The 14,568-nt window shown below is 48.1% G+C and overlaps 1 protein-coding gene across 5 annotated transcripts in view; it reads left to right on the top strand.

Annotated features, from left to right (window-relative positions):
• Positions 1 to 14,568, top strand: part of DIP2C (disco interacting protein 2 homolog C) — a 2,321,522-nt gene that overhangs the window by 1,833,804 nt on the left and 473,150 nt on the right. For all 5 annotated transcript variants that reach the window (XM_069647998.1, XM_069647999.1, XM_069647996.1 and 2 more), the window contains 2 exons: positions 2,685 to 2,799; positions 5,474 to 5,675. In XM_069647998.1, the coding sequence (XP_069504099.1) occupies positions 2,685 to 2,799; positions 5,474 to 5,675 (317 nt within the window). The remainder of the gene's footprint in view (positions 1 to 2,684; positions 2,800 to 5,473; positions 5,676 to 14,568) is intronic.

Here is a 14,568-nt window from a genome sequence, read left to right as displayed (position 1 = left end):
TTACGATTCCGCAAGGCTATGTGCAGTCAGGCAGGCATTGGATATGTGCATGTCACACGTTATGGAGGAAAAAACATAAATTGAAGCTACGGGCGCTGTGCGTCCTATTTATAACATCCTGTGACGTCGCCCTCGACGGAGGCCTTCGAGGGACATCGACCCGACGCAGGACGCCATCTGCTGAAAAAGTTTCCGAACTACACAGCTGTGGACATTACATGTCAAAGATGTGGAATACGTTGGAGGAACATCCAGTCGAAAGAACATTACCAGTTGGTAAGTAACTTGTTCTTCTTGGGATGTCATCAGTAAGGCGGCTACTTGGGCCACCCTGTTGTCCTTCTGTAGGCACTACTTACTGACACCAGCGCCAGGCGCAATGCCGAGTTTGGTTGTTCAGTTGTGAAGAACCTATTCGCTTCATACTAGATATGACAAGTTGTCACAGCTCCACCCTATGTTCTTGTTCGTTGGAATCACCCACAAGGATGGAGGAAAGGGAACGGGATGTATGAGTAATTAAAGTTACTCACTGTAGTGACTAGAGTACTCTTAATCCCCTTTCCTCCATACGTCCCACCCACCTTCCCCCGCTAGTATGCCAAGGGCTAAAATGTTCTAAGATTAGCCAGGAATCTAAGCATCCAATGTGTTCAAAGGGGGCTTGAGGTGAGGTGCCAGAGGTCGGGGCCTCGGCAGGGCATTCCCATGCTCATGGCCGTACCCCTGTGCGCTATACAAAATTTAAACGGGGAGCTCAATTTTTCACTGCCAAAGTTTCCAGTACCATCCCAATGTTGGGGGACGCCCACAAGCATGGAGGAAAGGGGACTACGGACTGAGTACTCTAGTCACTATGGTGAGTAACTTTAATTTACAGACCACTACCCTCTTATAGCCCAATATTTGCAGACAAAAACTTGTGGATGCACCGGTCATCTTCTCTTTGGACTGCTGGTTTCTTACAGTACTCAGTCACTTCAAAAGCTGGTTTGAGAGAGACGACAACCCCATCACCAAATCTCTTGCAGCTAATCTTACTGCACTGCACGTAAAATGAGAGCAGGGTGCCACTCATATAGCTAGCCACACGCTTTAATGCAATTTTTTGTAATCGGAAAAAAAGCCACAGTCTGCTCGCCAATACTACTTCCCATAGCGAGACCTCTTATCCATCCCTTCACGGTCCTCACAGAAGTCTACAGCAGGCAGGACCTTCCTTGTGCCCTCTGCCTCTGTCGAGGCCCCGGAAAGAGGTGCAAAACAATAGGTAATTAGTAATTCTGGAATTAAACAAACCAAAACCCACATCTGATTGACCAACAAGCACTCCAGATGAAGAACTCCACAACGTTCATAACTGTTTGAACTTGGATTTAAACAAGATTGCTCGAAAAAAACTTCCAAAAACTCACAGAAGATTAATTTTGCGAAATCTTACCCACATATACTACACTGCATGAAGAGCGATTTCATTCTCTTTCTCCAATTCGCCTACAATCAACATCTACTTAGCTACAGGACAGATATCAAGCCAAGAAAGCACACTACTTGAAATGCATTGATTCAGCTCAACACAGCAAAAGGAAATGTTCAAGCAAATGAACAATAAAGAAAATCATTGCATGCAATATTACTCCTATCCCAACCCTAGAAGTATGCCATCAAATTGCAACATGCACTTCTCCCCAAAGATACTACTCCAAGAATATCTAGCCAACCCTGCCCCCTCTACGAAGAGACACTACCACTAGAACTAACCTCTTCTCTGTTGGCCACCTTCCACCCTTTATCCCTGCAGGAGCTTCTCTCTACTATCAACCCCCGAGGATCCCCGGAAGATCCCTGTCCCGCAAATCTACTGAAAATCATAATGAAAATCTGGAACCAGTGCCAGCTTTTCTATTATTCCTCAATAAGTTAATTGCCAGAAGTCTCATCTCAACTGTATTAAATTCAGCCTACATCTGGTCACTAAAAAGCAGTGAGAGGGCCCACACAAAGCTGCAAACTCGACCAGGCATCAGTAGGCTTTTATGCTTTAAGCGCACCCCCTAATCTCCCGACCTTTTGCACCAAAGTTCTCGGCGCACATGATGACTGCTTCAGTGCAGGTTTACAGATGTGCCTCAGTTGCTCTCCGCATTTGCACTGCATTCTTGGGGTAAACATGTGGTCTAACAAGCTGCTTCTTCTCTTCTTTATTTTAATTTTTAATCTGTTAATATCTATACTGAAAAAGGGTCCACATTGCTTAGGGATTCAAGATATTAAAATGACACCCAAACACCCCAAAACTGGAGGAGTGCAGCAAGACTCCTCGTGAATTCACAATTTTTCTTCTTTTGCTGGGTTCTGGATTCTTGCTAGTTAGAAGATGCCCAGTATAATTTTCATATTATTGGTGAGAGTGCAGCAGTACTTCACCTCTCCAGATATCCACTCGCATTATTTATTAGCAGTTCTGCTTCAAAGGTCCTTCTTTGATATTCTGTCATATAACGTCTTTATCAATTGATTTATTTTAAAATGCATAGTGGGGCCCATATCGCTATAGTTTTTGGTAAAAGACAATAAACCAGTGATGGCTGTCTTGTGTAAATGAAGTAGCTCCAATAGACAACTTTGACACATGTAACATGTACACTCCAGAACATTCATTGGCCACCTTTTGTTTTTCACAGAATAGCAGTATATTCAGTTAATGTCCTTCACGATGAAAGGATAGTGATCGTGGCCGAGCAGCGCCCCGATTCCACAGAGGAGGATAGCTTTCAGTGGATGAGCCGAGTGCTGCAGGTAAAGTACTTGACATTATATTGCAAGCATTTGCTCGTGCAGTATCTACAGCATGCCTTGATTTTTATAAACACAGAAAAGTATGCTTTGAGAGGAATGCAGAGCCCAAATGAGTCAAGAATGAAGTGAGGGGTGCAGAGGCTTTGTCAAAATGACAAAAAATATGAGCACACAGTAAAGAAAAAAAATGTGGGGCTACAACCAAAGCATTTTAGAGTGGCCACAAAGCAGGCCAGGATTAAGGCAAGGAACATGAGGGCAGAGCTAAACTCCTGGAGTGTGCTTCCTTGAATAATGCTTTCGTCGATTGCTTTTCCTCATGTGCCACTAACTTTGAGGTGTATTTTCATAGAGCCCAAGGATTAGTGGATAGGGTTTAGGAGCAATCTGATTGGGTTACGTGGTAGGTTGGTAGGTTTCAGGGGCTTTGTGTGGACCAGTAGTTAAAGAGATAAGGGTTGATGATGAAGGATTTGTGGTTAAGAGTGAGGGGTTAGGGGCAGGATTTGTGGGCCAGAGGATAGGAGAGACTAATCCACCATAGCAAATAAAAAATAAACTTTAGGGGAAAAAGCATAGGTGAAAACATGCCAAGGAAAATGTTAGACGAATAGATTTAGTAGTACCAGAGCAAATCATGACTCATTAACAGAGTATATCATGGCTAAGGAATAGTATCTAATACGATCGTGGCTTGTCTGTCAATTCTAAGTAGGTTTTAGCTGGGGTTTATAAAAATGTTTTACAGCAGGATGAAGTAAGTGTAGGGTGAGGGGCAAAGATGATGTGGCATTAAGATATATCTTTGATGGGCAGAATGATCAGATTAGATCTTGTCTATCGGAAAACTAAATACAGTGCATGTGGTGAGCAGAGCCAATTTAGGTGAAAGATCAGATACAGAGGTAAAAGCATGCATGCATACATAATGTGTGGGTAAAAAGTGTAGTAAGGTGGTCTTACTAAAGTAGATAATAGAAAGTAACAGTCTGAAAATAAATCATGACTGTTCTATCGGCATTTTGCATAATCTAGGAAGGGGCAGAGTGTGTGTGTGTGTGTGTGTAATGCTATTGGTGCAGGATTAATGTAGACTGCTTTGGACGGGGTAGGTCAAAATTGCATTTTCTTGGTTTAGGAAATAGAGTGCTTCTATGTGGATACTATAATGTGTTCATAACATCAACCCAGGTCACCACCTTATGGAGGAGTTATTTCTAGAGAATGTGTATGCAGCTGAGGCCAACCCTTGTCCCTTTGGGAAGCAGGAATAAAGAAGTTTAGGGGTTTGAGGCAGAGCTAAAGTATGTAGTGAATGCGCAGAACATCATATGTAGACTGGGCACCCAAGTATAATTTAGCTACGGGGTGATACCAAATAAGATAGCTTTTTGTATGACCAAAGTATGTTACAAATAGGCTGCTGAGCTAATGTAAATTGCTGCTAAGACGCAGAACTATTCTAGAATGTTGCTTGGAAGTTCGGTCAAATTAGAATATGGATAACAGTGGGACCAACATATAGTATATAGCTAGGGCATAGAGCCAAATATTTGATGCATGGGGATGGGACAAACGTAGATTGTGGATAGAGAGAGAATTAAAATTGATCACAGCCAGGCTTGAGGGCCTGTTTAGAAGATAGACTGATGGTGTGATGGTCAGGGGAGGGGGGCTTGGTCAAAAAGGATCAGAGCTAATATGTCTGGGGTCTGCAACCTCCGGCTCACCAGATGTTTTGGACTAGGGATTCCTGTGGTCCCTCAGCATGACTATGCTGACTTATGGCTAATGAGGTTCGTAGTCTGAATCATCTAGGGAGCCAAAATAGTAGTGAATCAACTAGTGTGTGTAGCAAAGTGTCATTACCAAAATAGGTGGCGTGATGCAGGGGCCAAATGCACCATAAGTGTAGGTGTAGAATCAAAGTAGACTGGGACTAGAGAGTAATACATTTGATTGTAGTTAGCAGGGTGTGAGTACATTAAACAGTTGTTTGCAAGTGTGGTCAGTGTTGTTCTTAACTCGGTGCCAGTTGAAAGTAGATTACCAGAGGCTGTGTCTAAGAAAATAGTATCTGGGGGATGGCACCAAAAGACATCCTTGCTCGGCGGAGGGAAGTGAAGAGGGATAACCTAGGTTGTAGGTAGGGCGGGGATACTAAAACAATAGCTTGTTAAGGGACCAAATCCGATGAGAAAGCCCACTTAGGCAATGAAAGCCTTCCAGGATCTACTGTAAAGGATGATAAAATGCAGTGGTATGCTGGTAAACTGCTAATGCTGTTGGTGAATCCCCTACATTTTCACAGCTGTTATTGATTGGTTTTGAGATTTCCAGCGCTAGCAGGACATGGAGCAGGATGCAATTAAAGTTCTTTCCCCAGAGAAATAGTGAATACTTAATATAAACAGTCAACCATGCCAATTAGCGTCTTTGCCTGTACCCTAAGAAACACCATTTCCATTGTTAAAAATGTGATCCCATTTGTGAAATTCGCAGTAATTACAATAAAATAAAGTACTGTTGTGTAGGTGTTGTCCTTGCCGCCTTACCAAGAGGTATCAAATATCTACTCAGTGCAGCAATGCATAATAATAAATCATTTTTATTGTTTTTTGTAGTTAAATAACATTTCCACACTTATACTGGTCTTTCTTTACAATGCTTTCAGGCCATTGACAGCATCCATCAAGTGGGGGTTTACTGTTTAGCACTGGTACCAGCAAACACCCTCCCCAAAACACCCCTAGGTGGCATTCACCTGTCAGAAACCAAACAGCTTTTCTTGGAAGGCGCTCTCCACCCCTGCAATGTGTTAATGTGTCCACATACCTGTGTTACAAACCTTCCCAAGCCAAGACAAAAACAGCCAGGTAAGACTGTTCAATGATTAGTTGAAAGAAATTGTGTTTTAGTGGGAAATTAGTGAAATGCTGTCAGGAACTCTGTTGTGCAAATCGGAAGTGCCAAGACTAAAGAAAACTGCAGGACTTTTTAAATGTAATTTGTTGGTTTTGTTAATGCAAATGTAATGCCAGGAGAAATGCTAGCTTGTGCTTTACTGTAGATGAATGATGTGTTAACGCAATTTAAGAGGTTGTTCACTTTTCCTTCCTGTATGCATATTTTCGAAAAAGAATGCAAAAAAAGTAATGTTGTTTCCAAAATCTTTGCACCAATGATAACCAATATCAGCAAATGTATGTGTAGAATGTTGTTAAAATCTTTAGGAGATGTCTGCTCGATAGAAAAGTCAATGATATTACACATTTTCTGGAAACCTTTGTGTTAGACCTTACTCTACTAATTTGTTAATTTTTCTATCTTACAATTCACACTGTGTACCCTGGATCACAGGCTTGCACTAAGCCTTCAATTCATGGTGCCATGTTTTTTTTTCATCTTGCATCGACTTCAGTGGACCCTGTCAGGATTGTCAGGTCATGATTTTCTAGAGTCTGTTCTGCTTTTTAGAGGCCTGCACAGGCAGCTTAATAGTAAAAGCAGTTGTGCAGTGTTGTGTGTTAGTTGTGGTTCTGGCCCCTCCTGCCAAGTAGCCAGGGAATGCTTTCTTCGCTTAGACAGGCTCTTAGGCAGAGAATCTAGATGCGTTATCAGCATTCAAAGCTTTTCGTTTGCTGCAAGCAACGTTGGAGGACTTAGATTATTCCGTTTCACCCTCTGAAAGCATACTCTAATCAGCGCCATACCTTTGAGGGATTATTTAGGTATGTTCTCTATCTGTAATCCAAGTGTTTCAACGAATTTGGGCAATTTGTCATTTTCCTCAATTAGCCCTTTAAGCTAAATAGCCTACATTGATTACCTCTTTTCGCTATATCACGTTGCTATTAAGCATCTTTCACCTTTTTTTACAAAGACAATCCCTTCTTCCTCAATAAGAGAGCCTTCTAAGTCGGGGGAAAAAACTAGTTGATGTTTTAGTTGGCCAGTTCAAGTTTCCAGGATAGCCATATGCGCAGCTATTGAATTACTGTCTGAAAAAATCACACTTGATTCCTTTTCAGAACTGTCGCCTATTGTCCGGTTGGCTGTATTGGTTTCAGTAAATAAATTAAGTTAAACAGACAATTCCTTGCTTTTTCCACTGTATGTAATGCAATATTAACATCCAAATGGTACAATTGGATCCAATCGAAACATTTCTTACATGCCAACTGGAATTTCCACCATGCAAATTCATTATTCACTTAGATAATTCAGCTCCTACGAAGCTGCTGGAATACAGGCTTCTCAATTTATCTGCTGCTACCATGCATTTAGTGTAAGAAACCTGAGGGGATCCTCACATCTACTCCCCTTTGATCCTCTTCCCAGGTGGCCAGAGAAAGGCCATTGCTTTTGGATTCTGACCCTTGGGGTGGAGATGCAAGGAAGGATCCCCTGGGTGGACGGTCCTTGGTGAGTGGGGAGAGGATTTCCACAGATGAGGCATTGGATCCCCTTTTCCAATTGAGAATCAACATCCCCCTCCCCTGACTTTATAAGCTATTGTACACCCTACACCCCTCAATTCCTCTCATTCATTCCACCATGGCACTGGGACGAAGAAGAGGCGACTAGGAGTAATGCACACTAATGGGTCCTTTCACCATTCTAGTACTGAGACGATGAAGAGGCCTACAGACTGGTGTAAGGGTCAGGCATGTCCAGAATGCTTCCCTTATTGGGGTCAGGCAATTGAGCCTAAAGACTCACACCTGCAACCTGTTAACCAGTTGCAGGTGTATAAAGGGTGGAGGAGAGAAACTTGAAGAGAGACCAGCAGGAAGACCTGCAGACTGAGAAATCCTGTGGAATACGAGGCAGCCGAGGGTGGTCCTGTCGGGAGACCAGGGCGCTGGCGAGAACCTAAGGAAACTTTGGCCTGGGTTGCAGGAAGGGCAGTGCGCGAAGGCCACAGTATTGGGAGCCTTGCAGGTCATTACCTGCATCAGGAGATGCGGGCCAACAAAGAGATCCAGTCGTCGTAAGTCACTGGCAGTGTCCGTCGAACGTGAGCGGAGGTGCTGGCGACCCAGAGAGAGAGAGAAGTGAACTGCGAGCGGGGCTCACCAGACACTGAGGAAATGTATGCAGAGCCGAGCAGGAGATGACAGGCCCCCGGAGGAGACGCCGAATGCTGAATGAACCAGACAGTAGCAAACAATGTCAGTTACTTCAACGTCCAATCCCCTTTCCTCCATACTTATGGGAGTCCATCCTAGAGGATGGGACTGGAGCCTTTTTGCACAGCAAAATAACTTTCCCATTTAAATATTTTGGTTGAGCAGTGAGGCGTTGCAGCATAGGCCAGCTGACACCACCCATCAGCAACGCAGTGAATTGTTCTTTTCCTGTGTTTTTTTTCTTTTGTTTTTTTTTTTTCCTGCACTTCACCGGCATCACCTGCGCAGTCTTATAAGTCTGGTGTAACAGCGTTTTCAGCATGCTCTTCATGCTGTAAGCATTACACTGCAGCAGATTCACATAGTCTTTGCCTGAAGTGCCTATGCCCCGATCATAGGTGGGTCAACTGTGCATGGTGTTACGCCTTTTCACCACCATGCGTATTGCGCCAATGACTTCTGCGTTGGGAAGGCATCTTCCATAGCATCTTCAATAGACTACCTCCTCAGCATATAACGGACTTCTTCAACAACAAAATAGGCAGTTGAGGTAAGTTCACTGTTTTCGGCACCCTGTTCGGCTTATCCTTATGGAAGGAACGCAAGTTCTGTAGCAGCTAGCCACGGCACTACCGTGGCTTGCCCCGCGGCCATAACTGCTTTTACTGATGCTCACAGTGAGGGCCCATTGTGGTCTGGTACTGGTTACGGTGGACTCGAGGGATGCCTGAGCATCAGGAATCTAGGGTCACTGACCTGTTGCTGATGCTTGCTCCGATGAGTTCTCATTTACCGGGGTTCAACCTGAGGTCCTGGTGGGGTTCTTTGCAACAAGCTCAGAGTTGAGCAAGTCCCCTCACATCCTCCAAAAGGTGCATCACAGGTCTAGCAGTGACCGTTTAGTGACGCCTAGAACTGAAGTTTCACAGGTCTCGTATAAACTGCATCACACCTCCCACAAGATGGTGACTCAATGCTGAAAGAATCAAAAGGATTCCACAGTTAAGGTTACACGCACCAGCATTTCTCAGAAGCTTCCACTAGTTAATCGCAACAACTTCAAACTCAAATTTCATTGTCCCCCACTGTTGGCAAGAAGTCTTGTATGGGTGGACTGGATCCCAACAACCACTTAATGGGCAACCTTCAACCCTATACCATCGTCTTCAATAAGGTATGGAGCATCTTTCATCATTGCACCTCCTCACTGACATCGTATATATTATCAGGATACTACTTCAACCTGGACACAGACTGTGCCATCAACCACTTCATCAGAGGGCAGATTTTTGGACAGGTTTTAGAGGCTATCGCACTCTAATGCAATGGTAGACTACTCATAAAACCTTGTTGTTTTTTTTTTTTAACTTATTTTTGTTGGCAGAGGTGAATAGCTTACACATACATCAGAGCAACCAAAAATGACAAAATACATATTTAACTGAATACAGCGGTGCATATGGACGGCCACATAAAGACAGTCAGGAATGCAGCATCACGAAGCGTCCAAGGCTGGGGCACCTTATAGAGATGATTGCAATGAGTTGTCTCCAGAAGAGGGTGCATCTAGGCTGTTAAGATAAATGTTAAAGGCAGACCAGATGTTTTTAGGCCGGGAGTGGGCCGGAAGGCTACTGAGGTACTCCTCCTCACAGTTCCGAGACCATGTCAATAAGTTAAACCATTTCTGGAATGTGGGGGGGAGGAGGACTTCCAGCTCTGCAATACACACTTCTTAGCAATTCTACAACTCACATTCAAGAATTTAGCAGCACCTCTGGCTCCCTCGGCCCCCCACACCCCAAACAGTACCCTAAGTGGGTCAGGCTCAATAACAGTGACACAGATTTCTGACAGGGTTTTCAGGATCTCACCCCAAAATGCAGCCAGCCTCGGACAGTCCCAACACATATGCTGATGGCCCGCATCCTCTGCACCGCAGTGAGGGCAGAGCCTTGGGTCTGAGTGGGCAAACCTGGAGATCTTGGGTGGGGTGTAGTATAACCTGTTCAACAGTTTGTACTGAATGATGCGGTAGCGGAAGTTCAAGGAGACTCTATTAGTGTGGGATCACATTTTCGTCCACAGTTGGTCGGTGAGTTCCAGCTCCAGGTCAGACGCCCAGTCGTCCCGGGCCCCAGAAGGCTGTGATGGGGCAGTCGTTAGGAGGAGTTTCTATAGTGTGGATACCACCCCGCGGGCTCCACCCGAGTTGGCGATGTAGGAAATCTCAGGGGAATCGGGGGGGTTCAACGGGAAACCCAGGCCAGGCACCACGGAAGGCAGCTCGGAGCCTATAGAATTGTAAAAGTTCCAACGGTGACCCCGAGTGGCCCAGCTTCCAGGTCTGCGGTGTTATGAATAGCCCGTCCGGATAGAAGTCAGTTAGGGCTAGGTATCCCAGGGTCTGCCAGTGTTGTGCCAGGGCTATATCGTTTGTGGGTTCCCACCTGGAGAAATGCCAGGCGGGGAGCCACTTGTAGTATGGGTGTTTCGAGGGGATTGGGTCCTCCGACGTATTCCATATCTATGACATGTAATCACCACAGCTGTGCTGCTTTGGAAACTTCTTTCGGCGTCTGCGTCCTGCGTCGACGTCGTCGATGCGCCGTCATCGAGGACCTCCTCCGACGTCCAATGTCATCCGATGTGATAAGTAGGACGCACGACGACCGTAGCCTCAGTTCCGTTTTTTCCGCGAACGTGTTGCTTTGTGAATCTCGGTTAACGCCTCAACTCTTTGGAGTTCTGTTCTTCTCGGTTCTTCGAACCTGTTCGTTTTTGTGAAAATCCTTCGTGTGAAGATGTCTTCTACTTCGTCTTCGACCCCGCGTCCGGGCTTCAAGAAGTGCGGGGAGTGTGGGTCCAAGATGTCGGTGACGGACTCGCACGACGCCTGCCTCTGGTGCCTCGGGGAGGCCCACGACACGGATGACTGTATCGACTGCCAGTCGCTCACGTGCAAAGCCTTACGTGAACGTAAGAAGAAGTTGTCGGTAGGTCGGGTGTCCAAGCCCCGGAAGTCGAAGTCTGCGGGGCTTTCGACGGATGATTCGAGAGGAGACTCTCCGCGTCATCATCGGAAGTCTCGTGGGTCTCCTTCTAGGAGTCGGTCTCGTCACTCCTCAGCCTCTTCGAGGCATTCTCGGAAGCGCCGACACCGGTCGTCTTCCAGGTCCTCTTCGGAGAACTCTGCCCGGCACGTCGCTTACCCCACCAGCCGTGCGATGCCGGAGGAATGGGCTTCCTTTGGGAAGAAAATGCTGGCGATTCTCGAGTCGCAGGGTACTAAGCCGTTCGCGCCCCCGAGTGGGGTCGGTCGTGAGAAGTCGAGAGACACCGCTCGCAAGAGTGGTCGGCACGAGTCACGGGAGAGGTCCCGTTCGGATAAGGGGACTCGTTCTCGACGTACCCGTTCCAGGTCCCGGTCCTCGACGCGTTCGAGACCGTGTGCACCTGTGATGTCTTCGAGGAAGACATCGACGTCTGAGGCGTCGAGGGCGTCGACAGGCTTTCTCGAGGCTCTGGCTCCGAGGAAGTCGTCGAAGCCGTCGACGCCCAGGTCGTCGAAGGACACGCTCTGAGCTCCGGCTTCGAGAACTGTGTTGACGCCGCCGATGCTGGCGGCGCTGCATCTGACGTCGACGCCGATTTCCTCGACGCCGATCCTTTCGGCGCCGATGCCTGTTCTCTCGGTGCCGATTCGCTCAACGTCTTTCGTGTCAGAGGTACCCCGTGGCACGGGGGAACCCCCTAGGAAGGCTCTGGTTAAGAGCAAGCACTCTTGGGTGCCTTCTTTTCGCCACCTGGAATATATTTCAGAGGCGGATGAGGATTCTAATGGCCTGGTTCCTAGTCAGGTTCCAGATGAAATTGTCTCGGGCCATAGTCAGTTTGACGATTTGAGGCATTCACTGCATGATGCCAGTGGACTGGACACCTCTCCGGAGGTAGAGTTTTGTCGGCCTGAGCCTGGCTCTCATGCCGATTCCTCGTACCGACGCCTTATGGCTAGGGTTTCTGAGTACTTGGGATGGTCTGCTCCCCCAGGGGAGTTTGTGCAGAATGATCTCACGGACATCCTTGATGTTGGTCCCCCAACTGACCCGGTACTGCCGTTCCATATGGCTTTACAGAGAAGGGTGGCGGCGGCTTGGACTGCTCCGGAGAGTCTCCCGGCGGTGGGCAGGTCCTTGTCGCGAAAATACCGTCCAGCCAGTAGCGACCCCTGCTACTTGACCAGGCACCCCACTCTGGAGAGTTTGGTGGTGCAGGCCGCCACGGCCCCTGGCAAAGCAGGCGTCATACCCTACCATCCCTCCTGATAGGGACGACAAACGTTTTGATGGCTGGGCAAAGAAAGTGTTTTCTTCTGGTGGTATGGCGCTTCAGGCGGCCAACTCCATTTGTGCCTTGTCTAGTTTCACACACACTCTGTGGAACTGTGTTGCGTTAGCGGCTGAACGTATTCCCGAAGGGGACGAACAGGATGGTTTCCTTGCTATGGTCCAGGATGGTAAGGATGCCATGTGTGAATCCGTTCAGTCGGGTTTGGACTTGGCTGAATGCGTCAGCAGGTTCATGGCGGCGAGCACCGTGATACGCAGGTTTGTGTGGTTGTGGAAGTCGGGGTTTGCTCCTGATGTGCAGTCCCGGCTCCTCAACATGCCCTTTGACAGTGAACACCTTTTTGGCAGCAAGGCTGACGAGAGCCTTGAGAGGTTGCAGACCTCAAAAGCTGCAGCGAAGTCGTAGGGCGCTGCAGTTCGCCAACCTCCGCCTTTTCGTCCTAGGGGACAGCAATGGATGGGTGGTTCCTTTCGCTATTACTCGTCCTTCAGTAAAGCGAGAGGAGCTGGCAGTCAAAGAGGCCAACGCAGGGGTACCAGAGGTGGACGACAGGGTACCCGTGGTGCCAAGGCCGCTCGGGCAGTTGCCTCTTTGCCCCAGGTAACGCCGCAGCCGCTACCACTCAGTCATGAGGCCATGCCCGATGGTTCGCCGGTTGGGGGAAGGCTGGCGCAGCATCTTGTAGAGTGGCGTGCCATTACTTCAGATGTGTGGGTTCTGGAGATCATAACCCACGGCTACTGTCTTCCCTTTCGGCACAGGCCTCGCGACAATCAACCGGGGAACCTCTCTTTGCAGAGTCCGGATCCGCTCCTTGCGCAGGAAATTCAAGCCCTGCTGGAGAAAGGCGCCATAGAACTGGTGACTGTAGTGGAGAGGAACAAGGGATGGTATTCCCCTTATTTTTTGATTTCAAAGAAAGACGGGGGATTGAGACCCATCATGGACTTGCGCGGTTTGAACAAACTCCTCAGGAAGGACAAGTTCAAGATGGTTACTCCCTCTCAAGTCCTCCAGGCCCTTCAGCTTCAGGACTGGTTGGTGTCTCTCAACCTCAAGGATGCTTAATTCCATGTGCCGATCCATCCCAAGCACAAGAAGTACCTGAGGTTCGCGGTTGGCGACTCGCACTTTCAGTTTCGGGTCCTGCCTTTCGGATTGACCTCCGCCCGAGGGTTTTCACCAAGCTCATGGTGGTAGTGGCAGCGCATCTCAGGCAAGGGGGGATTCACGTCTACCCCTACCTGGACGATTGGTTGATCAGGGGGAGCTCTCCCAAGCAAGTCCTGGATCATCTGTCCGTCACCTGCCACTCCCTTCACAGGCTGGGCTTCTCCCTCAATTTAAAGAAGTCCCATTTGACGCCAACACAGCGGCTCCAGTACATCGGAGCAGTGCTCGACACTTCCCTGGGGCAGTGTTTCCCTCCCCAGGTGAGGGCTCTTCACATTCAGCAGATGGTGCACAAGTTTCAGCATGCCCAGATGCTCCCAGCGTTCGAGTTCTTGAGGTTGCTCTGCCTCATGGCATCCTGCATTCTTCTGGTGCCAGAGGCTCGCCTGCGGATGAGATCTTTGCAGTGGGCACTCAAGATGCAATGGTCGCAGTCCTCCGGCAGGATGTCGGACCCGGTTCAGGTGCCGCCCTCGGTCGCCCGGGACCTTCTGTGGTGGCCCGTTGAAGGCAACTTGATGAAGGGGGCTCCATTTTGGCTTCCCTGGCCGGAGGTGACGATCGTGACGGATGCATCCCTCACAGGATGGGGAGCTTATGCCAACGGGCTGACAGTCAGCGGTCGTTGGTCTCCGTCGGAGTCCAGACTCCATATCAATCTGTTGGAGCTGAGGGCCATCAGGCTAGCCCTGAAGGCTTTTCTGCCGACTGTGCGAGGAAAGAGTGTCCTGATCCTGACGGACAACACAATGGCCATGCACTACCTCAACAAAAAGGGGGGGGGGCAGGGTCACTTCCTCTGTGCAGGGAGGCGATGCAGCTCGAGTTCTGGGCCATCCAGCAGGAAGTTTCGATCTCGGCAGTTCATCTGGCCAGAGACGACAACGTGACGGCGGACGCTCTGAGCAGGCAAAGCACGATCTCTCACGAGTGGGAGTTGGCTCAGGAGATTCTCCTGGAGATCTTCGCCCTTTGGGGGACCCCTCAAGTGGATCTCTTCGCCTCCAGTGTCAACCGGAAGTGCGAAAGGTTTTGCTCGCGGGAATTTCCTCCAAAAGGAGCCTTAGGAGACGCGTTTGTGGTGGAGTGGTCATTCCCGCTGCTGTACGCGTTT

This window comes from Ambystoma mexicanum, chromosome 2q (genome assembly GCF_040938575.1).
Source record: "Ambystoma mexicanum isolate Mex_15411 chromosome 2q, UKY_AmexF1_1, whole genome shotgun sequence".
NCBI classification, from domain to species: Eukaryota; Metazoa; Chordata; class Amphibia; order Caudata; family Ambystomatidae; genus Ambystoma; species Ambystoma mexicanum.
This window is presented reverse-complemented; position numbering and strand designations above follow the sequence as displayed.